At 47.7% G+C, this 19622-nt stretch overlaps 1 protein-coding gene across 6 annotated transcripts in view; it reads left to right on the plus strand.

Annotated features, from left to right (window-relative positions):
• Positions 1-19622, plus strand: part of ERAL1 (Era like 12S mitochondrial rRNA chaperone 1) — a 73524-nt gene that overhangs the window by 7239 nt on the left and 46663 nt on the right. For all 6 annotated transcript variants that reach the window (XR_014980015.1, XR_014980016.1, XM_085649145.1 and 3 more), the window contains exons 2-7: positions 1981-2142; positions 2875-3002; positions 3088-3165; positions 3623-3669; positions 4792-4853; positions 8614-8726. Coding sequence is in view for 4 of the 6 variants with exons in the window: in XM_085649145.1 (XP_085505271.1) it covers positions 1981-2142; positions 2875-3002; positions 3088-3165; positions 3623-3669; positions 4792-4853; positions 8614-8726 (590 nt within the window). In the remaining 2 variants the exon portion in view is untranslated. The remainder of the gene's footprint in view (positions 1-1980; positions 2143-2874; positions 3003-3087; positions 3166-3622; positions 3670-4791; positions 4854-8613; positions 8727-19622) is intronic.

A 19622-nucleotide genomic window follows, 5' to 3' on the forward strand; every position in this document is an offset into this window, starting at 1 on the left:
ACAGTGGACGCATCAGTCCACTAAGCCGTCAAACCCGGAACATGAAATGTTGCAAGATAAAAATAAATATAGAACAAGGCGGAAACAGAAATAATTCTTGTTCCATCTCTCTTTGGTACTATTTGGTTTGTGTACACAAAGCAGCTTGAACTTTCCCTCCCACAGACTCCAGTCAGCCCTGTATGCCTTCCATGCCCCCACACTGTCTCCCATTTCTTGTGGCAGCCTCTCGCTGTATACACCACATGTTCCGCACTCTGGCACCAATCCAAGCCTGCCACCCAGTCAGTGTCTACGGGCATGGCAGTGGCCCCCCATGCTCTTGCTATGTTTTGCTTACCCTCTCCGGCCGCCAGTCTCAACCATATTTCCTTATAGCTGGGCCAATCCAGCTTCCCTTTTATCCCCAGGAGTAACCACCCTTGCCATTATTGCAGTCACCTGAGCCCAGTAGCTTCGCACAAGCTGACAGTCCCAGCGGATATGAAAAAAGGGCCCTCGCTCCCACAGCCCCTCCTGCACAGTGCAGATTCCACCCTACCTATTTTGTATAGGAGCATCTCTGCATAATGGAACCTGTGGAGTACTTTAAACTGGACCAGTATGAACTGCATCCTAATAACTGTATCCTGGAGGGCCTCTGCCCAGTCATCGTCCTCAAGCGTCCCCAGGACCCTTCCCACGCCGTCCTCAAGAGACCCAATAGATCAGGAGAAGTATTCATTTGTTTCTTGTAGATCAGTGACACTTCCTTGTGCATCAGAGCCTTGGTCAGTACTCGCTCCTCCAGTGGTGAGGATTCTGGCAGTTGCTCACTTTCCGGCAAATGACGTCGCAAAGCATGTTCTAACTGTATATGCCGAAAGTGTTCATACTTTGCCAGGTCGAACTCCCCCTGCAGGTCTGCAAATGTAATGTAAGCCTGATTCCTCCAGACGTCTCCCTAATGTTCTACACCAATGCGCTCCCATTTTCGGAATCCATTCAAGCCTCCTACCTCTGACAAGTATGCTCTGCACCAGAGCGGTGTCAAACCAGTAAGTTTCCCCTTCCAGCCTAGAAACCCGGTGGCCTCCTTTCATACATCAACTACTACCTGTGTGTGCCTTGGCCGGCGACTGCTTTCAGCTGCCCCATAGTGAAGTCTCTCATACCCCGCCACCCCCTGCTCTCCACCCTTGAATGCTCTGTCTACCCTGTATGCCGTGTATTGATGTTCGACAAATACCCGGTTATTCACAACCAGTCACTGAGGAGCCCAATAATAATTCTGAATATCTGGGACTGCCAGTCTCCCTTCCTATACCCCTCGCTGCAATTTGGCAATTGCTATTCTGTGGGCTTCCCTTTCCCCTACCTTCTTTTATATAAACTTTCCGTTTAGTCGCTCTTTCCTGTTGTACCCTTCACCCACTAATTTGCATCTGTACTTAACTGTAGTTCATATTGATATCTTGTTCTTAAGTACATTTTGTAAATTTTTGTCTACTTTTGTACCCTCTCCTATTTTGATATTATGTGAGTATTCTGTTAATGTCCTATTCCTTGTAGCTTGATCTAAAACGTATCATCGACATAATACTTACTCCGTTGTAATTCAGCGTTAAACATTTTAAGCTCTATAATGCCCTTTGATCATGTTCGCACTATATAACATCAAACACATACAGCTTATGAAATATATTGTCTGCTCTGGTGGCTTCCTGGTGCTCTTCCTATGTTGTACATGTCTTTAGCCCATCTTTCCTAGTGTGGCAGAACCCACAGGTAAAAGCTATGACTTGAGCCTTCCATAATTGGGCAGAAAGTATTTTTAAGAGGGAAACAAAATGGCAGAAATTGTCAGTTCCAGTTAAAAGATATGACCTGACATTACTGAGGAGTGGTGTTTGGGAGTTTGTGTTACTACTACTGACCTGCAGAGTGTGTGTATTTGACCTGCAATCCACATGATTTTCCGCTTCTCGTCATCTCATGCAGTCTTTGTTGGGGGATATGTGAAGAAAAGGACTCAAGCGATCATTGTTCCTGCTGCTTGTTACGTAAAAAAGTCTGCACTGGGCCACATCCTTGGAGTTGTTAAAGAGCAGGAATCCTTTGCTGCTCTAGGTCAACACCCACCACCTGTGTCCTTCATTAAAGGTAATTTCATGATGCACTTGTCTCTTCATGTCATTTTTCATGCACACTTCTAATATAAAATAACCTTTTATGTTTTAACAGTCGTACATTGTGGGCAAAGAGTCACCTGGATCACCTCAGACAGGGCATCTCTCACATTTCCAGTGGAACATAAGGGATTCAATGATGAAGGGACATTTGTATGCCCAGCTGTCATCCAGTGTGCCCAGCTCTCATCCAGAGCTAGTGTCATTTGTTTCCGAGAAACCAAGTACATCAAAGGATTATTTTGCCATGGAGGAAATGCTTTGAAATGTCACCTGGGATTGGGAAGTGGCAAAACACCCCTTCACTTGACAATTTGGGTGTATATTGATTCAGGGCTGTCCCTTTCTAATGAAGGATAAGGAATTGGTGAAAGTTGGCTCCTTCACACACCCAATACATTAGAAAATAATAATTGACAACCAGCTGTCTAGCATTTAAAAAGGCACTTCATGCACAGAAAGCTAATTTCCAGCAACAGGTGAGGTACACAGGAATTGACTTCCGTGTTCTCCCTGGGGCGGTGGATGTTTAAAAATAAAATGTCTCCATTTTTTGGTTCTAAGACGTATAGGAGCATTGATGGCACTTTGAGTGCTGCCTGTGCTCCACACAATAAATATTCTTGGATTCTTCCTGCCATGTTTTGATATATTTTAATTTGAGCATTCTGGACTGGTCTTTAACCTTAGTTTATTCTTTCTGCAGAGGAGCAGGACGACCTGTTGGTGCATATCCCAGATCAGCCAGAGAATCCCAAGGTTCTGAGAGTGGCCATCATTGGAGCACCTAATGCTGGCAAATCCACCCTCTCCAATGAGCTTCTTGGAAGAAAGGTGACCTCTACCTCCGCTAGGGGTATGAATAATTAGCAAACCACAGAAATAAGACCAGAATTAACACTGTTGTTCTGCTATCCAGGTCTTTCCTGTGTCCAAAAAGGTGCATACAACACGCTGCCAGGCCCTGGGAGTTATCACTGATGCAGACACACAGATGGTGAGTTGAGAAGAGAAGTCGGTGTTTAATCTTAGTTGAAGGTATTTGAACTTTGTTAGGAAGGGTAAGTTTTGCTTCAACAGAAACACAAGGTTTTTTGTGTACCTATAATGTTTCTGTGCCTGGGTTGTCCTTCAGAAAAACCTTCTTGACTGTCTCTTTCATCAGAGATAAGATGGCTAAAGTGTAAGGAAGCACAGAGTTTTTCAGACATGCAGCCAGTCTACCTAACCATATATCAATGACTGCATAAATCAGTGCATGCAGGGCAGGGATCTTTTCACTGGACATGTCTGATTTTGCCAGCCAAAGTCCTTTCAACTCACTGACATTGGTTGGGTAGGGCACAAGCAGGGATTAAATGCTTGTTTGCAGATTGTGCAAATCGCAGAGACTGCTGTGCTCTGGAAAAATGAGTTTCTCATAATCGCTGTGGATTTTTCACTTAATCTTTTAGATCCTCCTAGACACGCCAGGCCTCACCAGCAAGTCAAAGATGAAAAGGTATGCGAATGTTAAGAAGTTCTTTGGGGAGAGGTATCAAAAGCCTACAAGATACAGCTGTGAAGGTTGTTGTATACTATTTATTACCTAATAACAACAATGAATCCGCGGGTCTCAAAAAGATTTGTATATAGACAGACATATTGGCAGAACCCCACCCAAGGGAGCGCAAAAAAGGGGGGGGGGGGGAGTCTCAATTAAGAGGGCGGAATCCCATCACCCACCGATTTGGCATGCTTCATCATTTGGGTCCTCCTCTTGGCCGCACACTAGTGCAACCAAGGAGCTACGACTCCTTGCAACTGTCAAGGAGGAGCTCGCGGATGTTTTGATGTAATCTGGGACTAGATCACCTAAGATCAATGAAGCATAAAGCAGTGTGATGAAAAAAGTAGTAGTGCAGTGTTGACACCCTCACTAGCGCGCTCGCACATTTAATCAGATCGCGCCCTTACTGCCTGTTAACCCTTGACACCACAGGATACCCAATAAACTATTTATCTCCTGGTAGTCCATTTTAACGCACTCATTACGCTCACTAAACTACTACTTTTTTTACCACACTGCTTTATGCTTCATTGATCTTAGGTGAGCACGAGCAGGCACTAAGGTGGTGAACGCAAGGCGGGATATGAATTGCAGGGGAAAGTATTAGCGTATGGGCAGCACCCTAGCAGAAGATACCATGAGTGGTCATGGACCACGTAAGAGGCCGTAGGGAGAACTTGAGCCTAAGGTCCAAATGGTGGCCCATTGAAATGGCCTAGCAAGGAGGGCAAAGTTTGAAACTGATCCAAAGAAAAGGTTGAAGGAGTCCCCTGGGGGAGGCCGAGCCTTGTGTACGGCTCAAGAATGACACCCCAGGACCCAAGGTGGCTACGAGCATGCAATGGATCATACCACGTTGAGGATTAATTTAATTATAAATTGTTGATGGTGAGGGTGTGAACAGGAATAGGGAGGTGAAGCACACTTCTGAATTATAATTTGGTGAAAGCTCCCACGTGCTACTTAAAATTGATTTTTGAGAGTTAGAAGGTTTACGATTTAATTTCATGACATCTACCTTTTTGTAGACGAACAGGGACGATGATCTGATGTGTGCTTATGTTTCTTTTCCAGACATAACCTGGAGAAATCTCTGTATCGGGATCCATGGGATTCCATGAAAGCTGCAAATGTAGGTTAGTATGTTTGACTTTTTTTGTGGCAAGCTGCTTTTTCTCAAAGCAGTCCCACCAGAAAGCTGGAGGATTGATTGTTTTGGTTCAGTAGTTTGTGTACTCTTGCAGTCCCACTTTATTACACCTAATATTACTGAAACAGCGTAGCAATCAAAAAGTATCCTAGCTTTCGAAAAGTATGCAAAACGGAAAAGCAAGTAGTGTGAATGATATATGTAGTGATCAGACACTCCAGGATATTTGCACAGTGGCAATTAAGGCTACAAATACATATTATCCACTGTGACCTCAAAAGGATTCTCACTACTGTGCTCCAACAACTTTATAACCAAGGAGCCAGAAGATACCTTCAACTGGGAAATCACAACCACATCAAATATATTCTTGAAGCACCCCATTGGCTCTCATTAGATGCTTACCTCGTATACAAAAGTCACTTGAGATACCAGTAGCTCTTCAAGAAAATGTCTCTTGGGTACTAGTACACGCAAGGCATTTTTCCCTCAAACTAGTCTTTTGCAGACGGCAACCATGCAAAACAACATTGTAATTGCCTGAGTGAAAATGTGAATTCCCAAATACTGAAATTACACAAATGTATGCTTATAAATACAAGGCAACATGTCGCACTCTTCAAATATCCCTGAATAAACAAAGAAAGCAAAATTGAAATCTACATATTGTGATAAACCGGCTTCAAACGAGACTCTTAGAGAAGGGTTTTCATATTACATGCCTAATAAGCAAATGGATATAAACGAAAGTCCATAAGCTGGGATGAACTGGTTTACAGGCTAGGGAGCACACTGCTGGCATTTCATCAAAATGTCCACATTGAATTCTGGTAAATGCAGTTCATGATCATTGCAGTAATTCACGAGTAAATAAATTTTCACACTTTATTGGTGCATCCAGTGTTGATATTTCTATGCATTTCTGGACACTTATGTCATTGTGATTACCCTTCTTCAGCAGGAAGTAGCAGGTCTCTCTTTTTTTTGGGGGGGGAGAGGACTGAAATGATGTTTGTATTTCATGTGGTCAGTACCACTCTGAAGCACACAGGTGCATTCCAGTGCTTGTCAGCCTAATCATTCCCAAACGAGCTTTAACATTGTGGAGGGGCAGGGGGATAAAGGGGATCACTGCTGGCATCTCAACAACGTTCCCTATTGCGATCTGGTATATGCAGTGCTGGTATTTCTAGGTTTTTCTGGACATGTGTGAGTTTGGTGATTGCCCTTCTACAGCAGGAAGTGGCAGGTGTCTTTGGGGGATGCTTGAAATGCTACTTGTACTTTCTCAGGTCTGTACCACTCCAAAGCAAGCATCCCACAGCTCATCAGCCTAATTACTCCAGAAGTCAATCAATCAATCATTCGCATTTATAAAGCGCGCTACTCACCCGTGAGGGTCTCAAGGCGCTGGAGGTGGGGGGGGGTCAGTGCTCGAAGAGCCAGGTCTTGAGCTGCCTTCTGAAGGAGAGGTGGTCCTGTGTGGCGCGAAGGTGGCTGGGAAGAGAGTTCCAGGTCTTCGCTGCTAGGTAGGAGAAGGACTTGCCTCCGGCAGTGGTTTTGCGGATGCGAGGTACGACAGCCAGGGCTTGTCCGGTTGAGCGTAGGGTGCGAGGAGGAGTGTAGAAGGAGACTCGGTTGTTGATGAGTTTTGGTCCGAGATTGTGCAGGGCTTTGTGTGCGTGGGTGAGGAGTCTGAAGGTGATCCTCTTGTTGACTGGAAGCCAGTGGAGTTTCATCAGGTGTCCGGAGATGTGGTGGTGGCGTGGTATGTTCAGGATGAGTCGTGCGGCCGCGTTCTGGATTCGTTGAAGTTTTCTCTGCAGTTTGGTGGTGATGCCAGCGTACAGAGTGTTTCCGTAGTCCAAGCGGCTGGTGACGAGGGCGTGGGTGACGGTCTTCCTGGTGTCGGTGGGGATCCAGCGGAAGATCTTGCGGAGCATGCGGAGGGTGTTGAAGCATGCAGAGGTCACCGAGTTGACCTGTCTGGTCATGGAGAGGGATGAGTCCAGGATGAAGCCGAGGTTGCGTGCGTGGTCGGTGGGTTGGGGAGTGCTGCCTAGGGCAGGGGGCCACCAGGAGTCGTCCCAGACGGTGGGTGTAGGGCCGAGGATGAGGACCTCCGTCTTCTCTGAGTTTAGTTTGAGCCGGCTGTCTGTCATCCAGTTGGCCACTTCCTTCATGCCTTCGTGTAGTCTGGTTCTTGCTGCGGTGGGGTTGTTGGTGAGGGATAGGATGAGCTGGGTGTCGTCGGCGTAGGATATGAGGTTGAGTTCGTGTTTTCGTGCGATGTTCGCCAGGGGGGTCATGTAGATGTTGAAGAGGGTGGGGCTGAGGGAGGATCCTTGGGGGACGCCGCAGATGATCTCCGTAGCTGTGGATCTGAAGGGGGGCAGGCGGACTCTTAAAGTAGCTTTAAGAGTGCAGGGAGGGGAGGAAGGAGCACACTGTTGGCATCAGAGAAAAAGGTTTATAGGTGAATCGGTGAGAGGAGGTCTTTGTAGCACATGTCTTCGTTCACAGCAGTGAATTAGGCGCTGGTACAGGGCACATTAACAGGTAAGTATTTAATTGACTTTTATGGAAAACTAGTGACAACTATGTAGTTCTTTTGTGGTAGCCCTATCTTTTTGAGGCTGGAACAAATCAAAAGATATTGCTTCTGAAAAAAGGCTTAAAAACATATTGGTTCATTCACACTTGCACTGATAAATTCCTGTTGAAATCAGTCCTTCTCTACTTCTGCAGCTTCTTGCTGCAGTGAATAACCATAGTGGAACAAGCAGGGCAGCAAGCAGGGGACGGTAATTTCAGGGGGGTTTCTATAACTCTTTTAATTAATTCAAGGGGCAGATTACCATTGGAGGCGATACAGGCTTTTTTAAAGAAGCTGAGAATCTGGAGGAGAAAGATGGAGGGGTGGGGGTGGGGGGAAGTTAGGCACTAAACCCCTCTACCTACTTTCCATAAGCAAACGCCTATATAGAAGAACACAAACCAGGCACACTAAACCGTTCATTGGAGACCACTCTTACAAAATATTCTTTAACGCTTACAGACACAGAAAAATATTGGGTGCTATTAGACCACTACGACCCGCCAGCGTTTAATGTTGTAAGTTTGCCCAGCAATACAGGTTTGGTGGTACCTTAAACTTGCCATCACAGCTGATCAAAGTAGTTTTACCCCTTCTAAGCATTGTAAAAGCAAGCTGAAGTGTGGTTGAGTAGAACAAGTAAGGGGTTGGAAGAGGAATGGCTGTCTTTATGTTCTGTTGCAGGACAGTCTGCAATGAGTTCATCACACTATTGTCCCTACATCATACGGGTACCTAGGCACGCTATCTCCTTTCTGTCCCAGGAAGTGAGAGACTATCCAGATGTTAGTTTCATTCACATTGTTCAAGTTCGCGTGAGTAGCAGATTGAGGGTGCTGTGCAGGTATCGAAACCTTGTGAGTATAAAACACTTGTACAGCTGCACCTTGAATGTATCTGAACAAACGAGGGTAGATGGCAAACATTTGGGCATCTAGTCTCTAAGATAGATCAGTTGTGTTTTGCTGTTGATGCAGAGATCTGCATATAGTAGAATTGTCACTGGTTAGAAGGGGTGAATTTGACATAAAATAGGAAGGCTTTTTGTAGCATTGTTTTGTACTATAGATGTGCCATGTGATGGGTGTATGGCCTTCACAGTGGTGCCATGTTGGGAAGTGGTGTAAGGCTTTTTCCCCTTCTTTTTTAGTTGTGGTGCTGGTAGACATTGCAGATTTCTGGACACGGCACAGACTGCACCCGGAGGTGTTAAAGTGCCTCTCCAAATTCCCGGAAGTGCCAAGCCTTCTAGTGATGAACAAGGTAAGAGGGGTCATGAAGCCCTACTTCTCTAGTGGGTTGGGATGGGGTGAGCAGAGTGAATGCGGTCCCACCCTGTACCATTTTGAAGCATATGCCTTTAGAAGCTGTGTCCTACAAAAACTTCTTTTGAACTGAATTATGTCTGCCGGTCTCTTTAGAGAATTTCCAACACACATGAGCACGTGTAGATGGCTTGTAGTTTGTCAGCACAGAAAAAATATCAAAGATCCTGATATAAAAAGAAATGAGAAGCCAAGTGAAAGAATGCATTTATTCATTATTTTATTTATTTTTATTATGTTATTTTGTTTATTATATCATACTATTTACAATAAAACCAAACAGTAAATAGAAAATTCAACCCCGAATGTTCTCATGTTTTCAAATATTTAAGACCAACACAGTCACTATCCCAGAAATAGTAGTGATCTAAGTGGTTACCATTTAAAAAAAAGAATTAATGTGAATAATAATGTCCTACTGGAGTCTAGAGTGATCTCTGCTCTCCTGGGCCTAGCCGAGTGCATGGAATACTTTGTAGAAAGTCAGCTGTGCATAGGAATAGCATCTCCATTCTGTTATGTCTAGAGCTGAATAATGTAATAAGCAATCAAATGGAAAACAAACGAGAAGCATTCAGCTTTGTAGGTCAAAATCATAGGCAATGCAGCCATGTGTTATAAATATTACTTTGGGCATGTAGGAGGGGTGTGGGCCACAGGATTTATGGGGAGGCCATCCGCCAATCTTACTGGTGGGTTTTTCAACATTGGTTAAATTCGTTCCATCTGCATTCCTAGACACTATAGGCAGTCTAGGCACTTTAAACAGTTCTAGCACAAGCTGAGGCTATCAACGTGGAGGGATAAACTAAGCCTCCATGTCTTTAAAAAAAACACAGATTTTCTGCCCACCAGGCTGTGAAAAATCTAAATTTTATGGCATGACACAGAAGCTAACATTGTGCAAGTTTAAAGTGCATTTAACACAACATCAATTGCATTTATGATGGGTCTAAAATAATGTTAAACATATTTTCATTGGACCAATCTGCAGCTCTAATGATATACTGTAGCCCTCCCCTACCCACCCCCCTCCCCTCCCCAAAATAAAAGCTTTTGAAGCTGAAGCACCCTTAAGGGAGTGTGGGTCATACATGGTGACATCCACACAGGTCTCACTCATAACCTCCTTCCCCCATCTCGCTACGGTGGGGGAAAGAACAGTCCTTTGAGGCCATCTATGAGAAATTAACAGTGTGCTGCATTCCTTCTCAAACCTTCAGTTCTCTTCTTGTTCGAGGCATGTGGGCTGCTGAATTCATATCTGTGCATAGATCGCCGCCTAGTGTTGGGTCCGGATGTTTGCACGTTGTTGTCCTGGAAGAGTCTTCGAAGTATCCTGAGATAGGTGACTCCTCCCCTGGACCATAGTGCGCATGGGCATCCTCTCCATCCTCAGATTGTTTTTTTCCGCCATTGGGTTCGGATGTGCTTATCTTGACTCAAGTTAGGAAAAACTTTATTCAGGCCAAAAGGCCTTTAGTTCGCGTCGGTACTGTTCCCGATCGGTATCGACAGTTACTTGTTAGTTTATTAACTTCAAAAACAACTTTTTCGCATCGACCATCGACAGCATCCACGATGGAATCGAGGACACCATTCAAGCGGTGTCCTGTTTGCAATGCGAAATATCCCCATATCGACGTCCACCCGGTGTGCAACAAATGCCTTTCACCGGATCACGACGAATCCACATGTATGGCCTGTGCCCGATTCCGATCCAAGAAGACCCTTCGGAATCGACGAGCGGCGAGACTTGAAGCGCAGCAAGCGGCACCGGCCCCGACCAACATCTTCAGCGCCGAGGACGAAGATGTAGAAGGCGTGGAGAACCTGCCCTCCAGCCCCGCTTCCGAACACGATTCCGGATCCGGATCGGAAGACGTCGAAGAACAACTCTTTCACAGAGATGAAGACGACACCGAGGTAGGAGACTACGATGAGGCCTTAGGGGCCGAAGAAAGTGGCTCCGGTGACGAGCAAGGCCTACCCGTACAGACGGAGGATATCCCAGTGCGTCAGTCTATGGCTCCGGTCGAGGGATCGCCTTCGGGCCTTACCCAAGACCTATCTCGCAGTTCTTCGGCCCCGCCCTCGGGCCCGGCCTCGGACATTCAGCGACAGCCATTAGGACCCAAACCGGCTGGTTTCCCTTCATCGAAACCGAAACCAAAAGTTGTGTCGGTTCCACAGAAACCGAAACTGAAAGTGGTACTGGTCGGATCGAAGCCCACTACACCTTCGACGCCAGCAAAACCCGTCGGCACCGACCGCACCAAATGGGACTTCGGTGCCGAACTTGCAGCAGCAGACGTCGGCGCCGACACACAGAAAAAGGCCATCGGCACCGACAAACCGCCTCGGCACCAGGCACCGAAACAATCGGCTCCGGCCACGAAGGTCAAAATGGCCGCTGCGTCGCACACCCCTTTGAAAGCAGCACAATCATCGACGCCGTCAAAGGCTACCGCCTCTCCTCGACTCGATGACCCCGTGGCCTCGAAGAAGCCCACGCCTGCCTCTACTGAACCGCTCGGCGCAAAACAACCGTCGGCGCTCCAGGTGCGACAAGTTGCAGAATCCTTGCAACGCATCAAAGAAAAGGCAGCCCTCCAGGACACGTCGGGCCCAGAGCCGAGAAAAGCTCAAAAAGCTTCTCCAGCGACACCTCATATCACTTTTGGCCTGCCCCCATCCACGGCGCCAAAAATGTTTGAAATAAGAACTCGTGTCACCCAAACTAGGATCACACCTGCCGAACGCTCTCCTACGGAGATGTCACCACCTCACATCATCGATGCCGACACCGGCAGAATTATGCTCCACAAACGGAGAATATCTTCCGAACACGCTTTGGACTCCTACCGGATCCCGCTGAAGAAAAAGCTGCCAGCGGATTCGGAGCCAGTTCTTTACGAACGTCTCCATACCTCCTACCCAGATCCACAGTCCTTCTCCCCGACACACTCCGAAACCGACGTTTTGGAGGACTATATGGCTGACGACGTCCCCTACCCAAGAGGGATGGACCCTGAGGGCCAACAGGACCCTGACCAGGCTTGGGATGACCCTGTAGACACAGGTGCACCTATGGATACACAGGACACGCAGCTCTATGGCGCAAAAACGTCTCCCACAGAGGACACTGCCGCATTCAACGCCCTAATCGAACGTGCTGCGGTAAATCATGGTGTGCAACTCCACTCTGACACAATCGAGGACGATTTTCTAATGGATACTTTCGCATCCTCAGAAAGGAATATCAAAACTCTACCCATGCTAAAAGGTGTCCTCAAACCAGCAAAGGACATCTTCAAAGAACCCACCAGGGCAAGAGTGATAAACCCCAGGATCGACAAAAAATATAGGACGGCGCCTGGGGACCCTACGTACATTAGAGGCCAGTTGCCTCTAGATTCCATCGTAGTCGCAAATGCTTGCAAACGGGCACACTCGCAAACAACTGGGGATGCTCCTCCCCCGGACAAAGAGTCCAAGGTGCTAGAGACCTCCGGCAAACGGGTGGCAGCCCAGGCAGCTAACATATGGCGTATTGCCAATACACAGGCGCTCCTAGCTCGCTACGATCGCGCACACTGTGACACATTAGAAACCCTACTCCAACATCTCCCTGACCAATACAAAGAGGGAGCAGAGATCCTCATCAGGGAGGGACAACTCCTCACAAACGCATCCATTAAGTGTGCACTGGATGCCGCAGATACAGCTGCCAGAGCAATAAACACCAGCGTCATGCTACGACGGCACGCCTGGTTACGAATCTCCGGATTCAAACCTGAGGTTCAAAATAACATTCTCAATCAGCCGGTCAACCCCGACTACTTATTCGGGCCGGAAGTTGACGCCACCCTAGAGAAAATAAAGAAGGACACAGACACTGCAAAGTCCATGGGGGCTCTCCAAACACAGACCTTTCGGAGTGGCTCCTTTCGTCGCCCCGGGAATAGAGGAGCAGGCAGAGGACAGGGGTCACAGCAAACCTACAACAAGGGCAACACACAAAGTACCTACGATAAAAACACCCGGGGTGGGTATCGTGGCTCCAGCACAAAGGGCAGAGGACGCGGATATGGCAATACCAGGTCCTCCCCCAAGAACAAACAGTGACGCCCTCTCCCTTCCTCCCGACCACATAACACCTATCGGGGGAAGGCTACAACGGTTCCTGTCCACGTGGAACTCCATCACCACGGACAGGTGGGTCAAAGATATTATCAAACACGGTTACTGCCTAGAATTAACCTCCACTCCACCCACAATACCTCCAAAACACCGTCCTATGTCCTCAGAGCACTTACCGCTCTTACAGCAGGAAGTGCTAAGTATGCTGGAAAAAGGCACAATAGAGGTCGTACCCGTCCACGAGCAAGGCATGAGGATATACTCCCTGTACTTCTTAATACCAAAAAAGGACGGGTCACTCAGACCTATACTAGACCTGAGACCCCTCAACCGCTACATTCTGTCAGAGCATTTCCATATGCTCACCCTACAACAAGTCCTCCCGCTGCTCAAACAAGGAGACTTCCTAGCCACGCTAGATCTCAAAGACGCATATTTCCATATACCCATTCACCCCTCACACAGAAAATATCTCAGGTTCACTATTCAAGGGCAGCACTACCAATTCAAGGTTCTCCCCTTCGGCGTGACAACAGCACCCAGAGTTTTCACAAAGTGCCTAGCTACTGTGGCTGCACATCTACGGAGGCAACACATTGACGTCTACCCTTACCTGGACGACTGGCTTGTTCAGGCAAAGTCAGCCCAGCAATGTGCCAGCCACATGTCCCACACCATTCACCTTCTTCACAGTCTGGGGTTCTCACTAAATTACACAAAATCACATCTCCAACCCGCACACGTACAACAGTACCTAGGTGCGACCATAGACACTCTGGCAGCCACAGCTCAGCCAAATTTAGTGAGGATCAACAGCATACAAATGCTGATTGCCAAGTTCAAACCACAACACTCCCTTCCTGCGCGAGTGTTCATGCAGTTGATAGGCATGATGGCCTCCTGCATCTTCATAGTCCCACACGCGAGACTACATATGCGCCCGCTTCAGGAGTGCTTAGCACGTCAATGGAATCAGGCTCACGGGCAACTAAAAGACCTAGTGTTGGTGAGCGGTCGGGCATACAACTCTCTGCATTGGTGGAACCCACAAAACCTTTGCAAGGGCCGACCGTTCCAGGAGCCTGTTCCACAAATAATACTGACAGCGGACGCGTCTCTCCAGGGATGGGGAGCTCATGTACTCAATTACACAGTGCAGGGACTATGGACAACACAACAAAAGAAGATGCACATCAACCTTCTGGAACTGATGGCAATCTTCCTAGCCATGAAGGCATTCAAAGTACATCTGTGCAACAAGGTCGTGTTGATCCGGACGGACAACATGACCGCCATGTACTACATACAAAAGCAGGGAGGAACGCACTCTCCACAGTTGTCTCATCTGGCTCAGAGCATGTGGAAGTGGGCCATTCAGAGGAACATGTTCCTCATGGCGGAACACCTCCCCGGCAAGGACAACCAGATGGCGGATCTGCTCAGCAGACACAGCCACCAGATGCACGAGTGGGAGTTACACCCATCAGTACTCCAACCGTACTTCCAGCAGTGGGGTCATCCAGAGATAGACCTATTCGCCACAAGCGAAAACGCAAAATGCCAAAGCTTTGCCGCCAGGTTCCCACATCCGCAGTCGCAGGGCAATGCGATATGGATGAAGTGGTCCGGTAGATTTGCGTACGCTTTTCCCCCAGCACCATTGATACCGCTGGTGGCGCGCAAACTCAGACAACACTCACTGACACTCGTCCTGGTTGCTCCAACGTGGGCACGCCAACCATGGTACACCACCTTTCTCGAACTTTCCGTGGTGCCGCATCAAAGGCTGCGGATCAAACCCGCGCATTTGACGCAGAACCATGGAGAGATTCAGCACCCAGATCCGCAACAGCTGAACCTGGCAATCTGGCTCCTGAAGTCCTAGAGTTTGGCTACCTGAATCTGCCACCTGACTGTATGGACATCATTAAGGAAGCTAGAAGACCCACTACCAGAGCTTGCTATGCAGCCAAATGGAAAAGGTTCGTCATTTATTGCAATAACAATGACATCAACCCGCTAGATGCATCCATCCAAAACATAATTTGTTACCTCTTACACCTATACCGATGCAATCTGGCATACACCTCAATACGTGTCCATTTGACCGCAATATCAGCCTATCTCCAGACCAGGCTGCACCTCTCTCTATTCAGAGTGCCTGCCATCAAAGCATTCTTGGAAGGACTCAAACGAGTAATTCCTCCAAGCCACCCACCAGCTCCAATGTGGAACCTCCACTTGGTCCTCACACGCCTGATGGGTCCACCCTTCGAACCTCTACACTCATGCGAGATTCAGTTCCTCACCTGGAAAGTAGCTTTCCTAGTAGCGATCACTTCTTTGAGGAGAGTTAGTGAACTCCAGGCACTAACCATTCAAGAGCCATTCATACAGGTTCACGCAAACAGGGTTGTACTACGTACCAACCCAAAATTCATGCCCAAGGTGATCTCGCAGTTCCACATGACTCAAACTATTGAACTGCCTGTCTTCTTTCAAAACCCACAAACTGTCGCAGAAAGAGCACTCCATACACTGGATGTAAAGAGAGCCCTCATGTACTATATAGACAGGACTAAAGTCTTCAGGAAAACAAAACAACTTTTCGTTGCCTTTGCCCCACACCACAAAGGTAACGCCATCTCCAAAGCAGGTATAGCCAGATGGATCGTTAAATGTATTCAAATTTGCTATCAAAAGGCTAAACGCACATTAACGATTCCCCCACGAGCCCACTCAACACGTAAGTTAGGGGCCTCCATGGCTTTCCTGGGAAACATTCCTTTGCATGATATATGTAGAGCAGCCACCTGGTCCACTACACATACATTTACCAAACACTACTGTGTAGATGTGCAATCAAGACAGCAGGCAGCTGTAGGACAGGCTGTTCTCAAAACTCTTTTTCAGACCGCTGCAGCTGGCACTGGTAGCCGCCGCTAAAAGGAGGTACTGCTATGTATTCTATGCACAGATATGAATTCAGCAGCCCACATGCCTCGAACTGAATATGCTACTTACCAGTATGCATCTGTTCTTGGCATGTAGGGCTGCTGACATTCATATCGCCCACCCTCCTCCCCGGCGCCTGTAGCAGCTGCAGCTCTCAGAATTACTGTATAGCATGGTCATCACTTTCTGTATCTACTCCATCACTGCCACAATGGCGAAAAACAATCTGAGGATGGAGAGGATGCCCATGCGCACTATGGTCCAGGGGAGGAGTCACCTATCTCAGGATACTTCGAAGACTCTTCCAGGACAACAACGTGCAAACATCCGGACCCAACACTAGGCGGCGATCTATGCACAGATATGAATGTCAGCAGCCCTACATGCCAAGAACAGATGCATACTGGTAAGTAGCATATTCAATACTCCTTCAAGCAATTCATCCGCTAAGTCTTTTGTTCTGTGTAAAGAAAGAATAGAAAACAGAAGTTGACATAGTCTTTGTTCTCCTTTTAAAATAAAAGCAAACCTCTCCAGGTTGATGGGCCCTGCTAGTCACATTCAAGACCTTCATGTCCGTCTAAAAGACACCAAGCAGAGTAAAACTGTAAGCTTATAAGAGATGCACTTCAGAGACAGACCAGGAGTACTCACCTCAACTGACTAGGGCCCGTAGGACATCTCTAACATCCCATAAAGCCGTGCATTTCACAGTAGGTGGGTTCAGTACCCGCATACTTCGCATGATTTTCTTAGTTAGTTCTGGCCCATAGGGACCCCATCCACCCAACAATGACCAGCTTCTAAAGCTGATCTGTAAACATTAACTGTTCTATAGGACAAACCTGGGGCAAATAATTCTGATAGATAATTAAACACGTGCACTAGATCAGTTAAAACAGGATCGTAATTCCGTCAAAGACTCCAACAAACCCATTTCTCCAAAGCCAGTCGATATGCTTTCCTTGTTCCAGATGCTCATGACTCCGATATGAGCTGAAAAGCAACTGACGAAAGACTTGGGATTCGCCACTGTCTCCTAAAATCTTCCAGGCCATCAGTATCAGTAGCCCTTGCTCTACGAGAGGGTGTGACTCTCCTTCCAGTCCCCAGAGGTTTGGCAGAGGCTAAAGTTAGATATAACCTTACTCTCTAAAGTGGTAGCTTGGTGGAGCAGTAAGGCAGTATCAGAGGACAGTGTAAAGCATTTGTTGTACACACTCAGTCAACGAATGGTCTCACACACCCAAGAACTGAACTCTAGGCCAATTGTTTTGTATATAAAAATATATAGTAGTTTTATTTTAGAACCAACAATAGGTATCAAAATACTTTCTCAGAATAAAATGCTGTAGTTGTATACTTTCAATAAGCAATAGGCTTTTAAATGCAATAGTTACAGTTGTTGCAATATGCAACACAATTATAACATTGAGCTTAATGGGAGTTTTTAAGTAAATGCAATTTCAGTTACTTTATGTATGATTTTCTTACTCGGGGCTGGATCCTGGATTCAGCCCTGGTGCATTTCCTGTAAACAGTTGAAAGAAATTGATTTTGTTACCCAGGCGATTTTTAAGGAATATTTGTATGTTTCAAAAATCGACAGAAGAATTTCTGGCCAAAACCAGGCAATGTTATCCTATGGAGGAAAATAAAGTTATCGGTAAGTACAGTTGTGATTACTTTTCGGGGTCAGTGCTGGGTACCAAGATCCAGCACTGGGATCTCCCCTGATAACAGGTGAATAATTTAGTTTTCATTATTCAGCTGATATTTAGTGAATATTTTAAAGTTTAAAAACTCGACACTTAAAAGAATTTCCAAGTGAAAGCAGTCAATGTTACGCTATGGAGAAAATGTAGGTTCAGTTTTTAGGTAAGTACTCGACTGGCAGAGTTAAGGTTCTGGGCATAGACTCTGGTGTCTCCCAGGGTCAGGTAGGTACAGTTGGTACACCCTCAGCGGCACAGGGGCAGCCGGGTGCAGAGAGAGTTAGGCCCAATGTTAGCCTATGGCGGGCAGGGGGCCCTTGGTTGGTGGCTGCTAGCAGGCAGGCCACGCGGCTGTGGGAGCTGGGTTCCTGGTCACTTACACATGGCAAGTGGGGAAGTAGAATAGGATAGATGTTGCACTTCTAGGGGCACTCTGGCGGCTGGGTGCAGGGTGCTTTTGAGCCGGCGGGCGCTCAATGTATTTCAATGGAGAAGCTACCAGATGAACAAATTCTGCAAGCTCTGGGACGGAGATTCTTCAGGTGCGACCACCATTTCGAGAGGTAAGTTGGGAAGCTGTAGGTTAGGTAGGCACCCAGGAGTTTGGCACAGGGGGCCACAGGGCGCCGGGTGCAGGGGTGCCGTTTGGCGTTGGGAAATCTTACCCTCTGCTGGTCGCGGTTGGAGGGGTCCCTGGTTCTGAGGCTGCAGGCATCATCAGGAGCGTCGAGGAGGTTCCTAGAGTGCTGGATTCTTGGTCACAGTCGCCATTGGGACGTCCTCGTGGTCTTTGTCCACTCAGGCACAGGCCGAGCTCGGCGGGTGCAGAGTGTGCAGGAGTCGCGGTTCCTGGCTGGCACCAGGGGTTTGTTGCTTGCTTTGAGCAGAACCACTGCTTGTGGGAGTCCCAGTCTTTTAGAGGCACAAGGCAGTCAGGTCCTCCGTGGTTTTTGAGGTTGCTGGAGATGCAGGGTTTTAGCAGTAGCAGGTTCGAGGGTTGACAGGCCTGTAGGGCTGGGGCCAAGTCAGTTGGTGTCGTCCTCTTGTTAGCAGCTGCACGGCAGGTCTTTTTTCTTCTTGTTCTTCTTGCTTGTTTCGGATTCGGGATCTGAGGAAGGAAGGTGCAGGGTGCCCTTAAATACTAAATTTAGGGGCGTTACAGGTAGGTAAAAGGCAGGGACCAGTGGGTACCTTCCCTGGGGTGGGTACACCCCCCTATCCTGCCACTCTCCTGTGGGAGGGGGGCAGTAGCCTAGTCCTGATTGGGTAGGGCATCACATCTTCAAGATGGCAAGAGCCCAGAGTTGTGCTTCACCTCGCCTTCCCCACCTGAGGGGTGGGGTTGGCAGAGGCTGGCACACCCCCTTTCCTCACTTGGGATTTCCCGCCAGTCTTCCCGCCAGAGTGGGGGCTAGTACCGGTGGGGACCAGATGCTGAGTACAGCAAGTGGTCTGGGGAGGCTCACAAAGGCATGTCTTTGAAGCTTCCCCCTGCCCATCCTGGGGGAGGAGACCTAGCACCTTGCCTAGGACGTGCATTGTTGCAGGCCCAGGAGAGCGGATGGCTCTCTACCCAGGGGTCCAGCAACATGTCTCCTGGGTGGCAGCCTCTCAGGCAGGACATGGGTTGTGGGTTAGGTTCAGGGGGCAACTCTAAGTTGCCCTCTGTCGTGCATTTTACATTAAATCCCACACTGGCATCAGTGTGGGTTTAATGTGCTGAGAAATTTGATACCAAACTTCTCAGTCTTTAGTGTAGCCATCATGGTGCTGTGGAATTCGTAATGACGACCTCCCAGCACCATATACTCTAAATGGCAGCACTGCACTTACAGTGCCCAGGAATGGACCTGGGTACTGTAGGGGTACAGGGCTCATGCACCTGTACCCTCACCACTAGCAGAGCGCACCCAGCTAGAGGGGGGACTGAGGTATGCCAGGGCAGTGTGTTTGTGGGCATGGCACACAGGGATGTGTGCCATGTCGACTCTCTGTTTTGTTCTGCACCAAGACACTCAGCC

The sequence above is a fragment of the Triturus cristatus genome, chromosome 3_2 (assembly GCF_964204655.1).
Source record: "Triturus cristatus chromosome 3_2, aTriCri1.1, whole genome shotgun sequence".
NCBI lineage: Eukaryota > Metazoa > Chordata > Amphibia > Caudata > Salamandridae > Triturus > Triturus cristatus.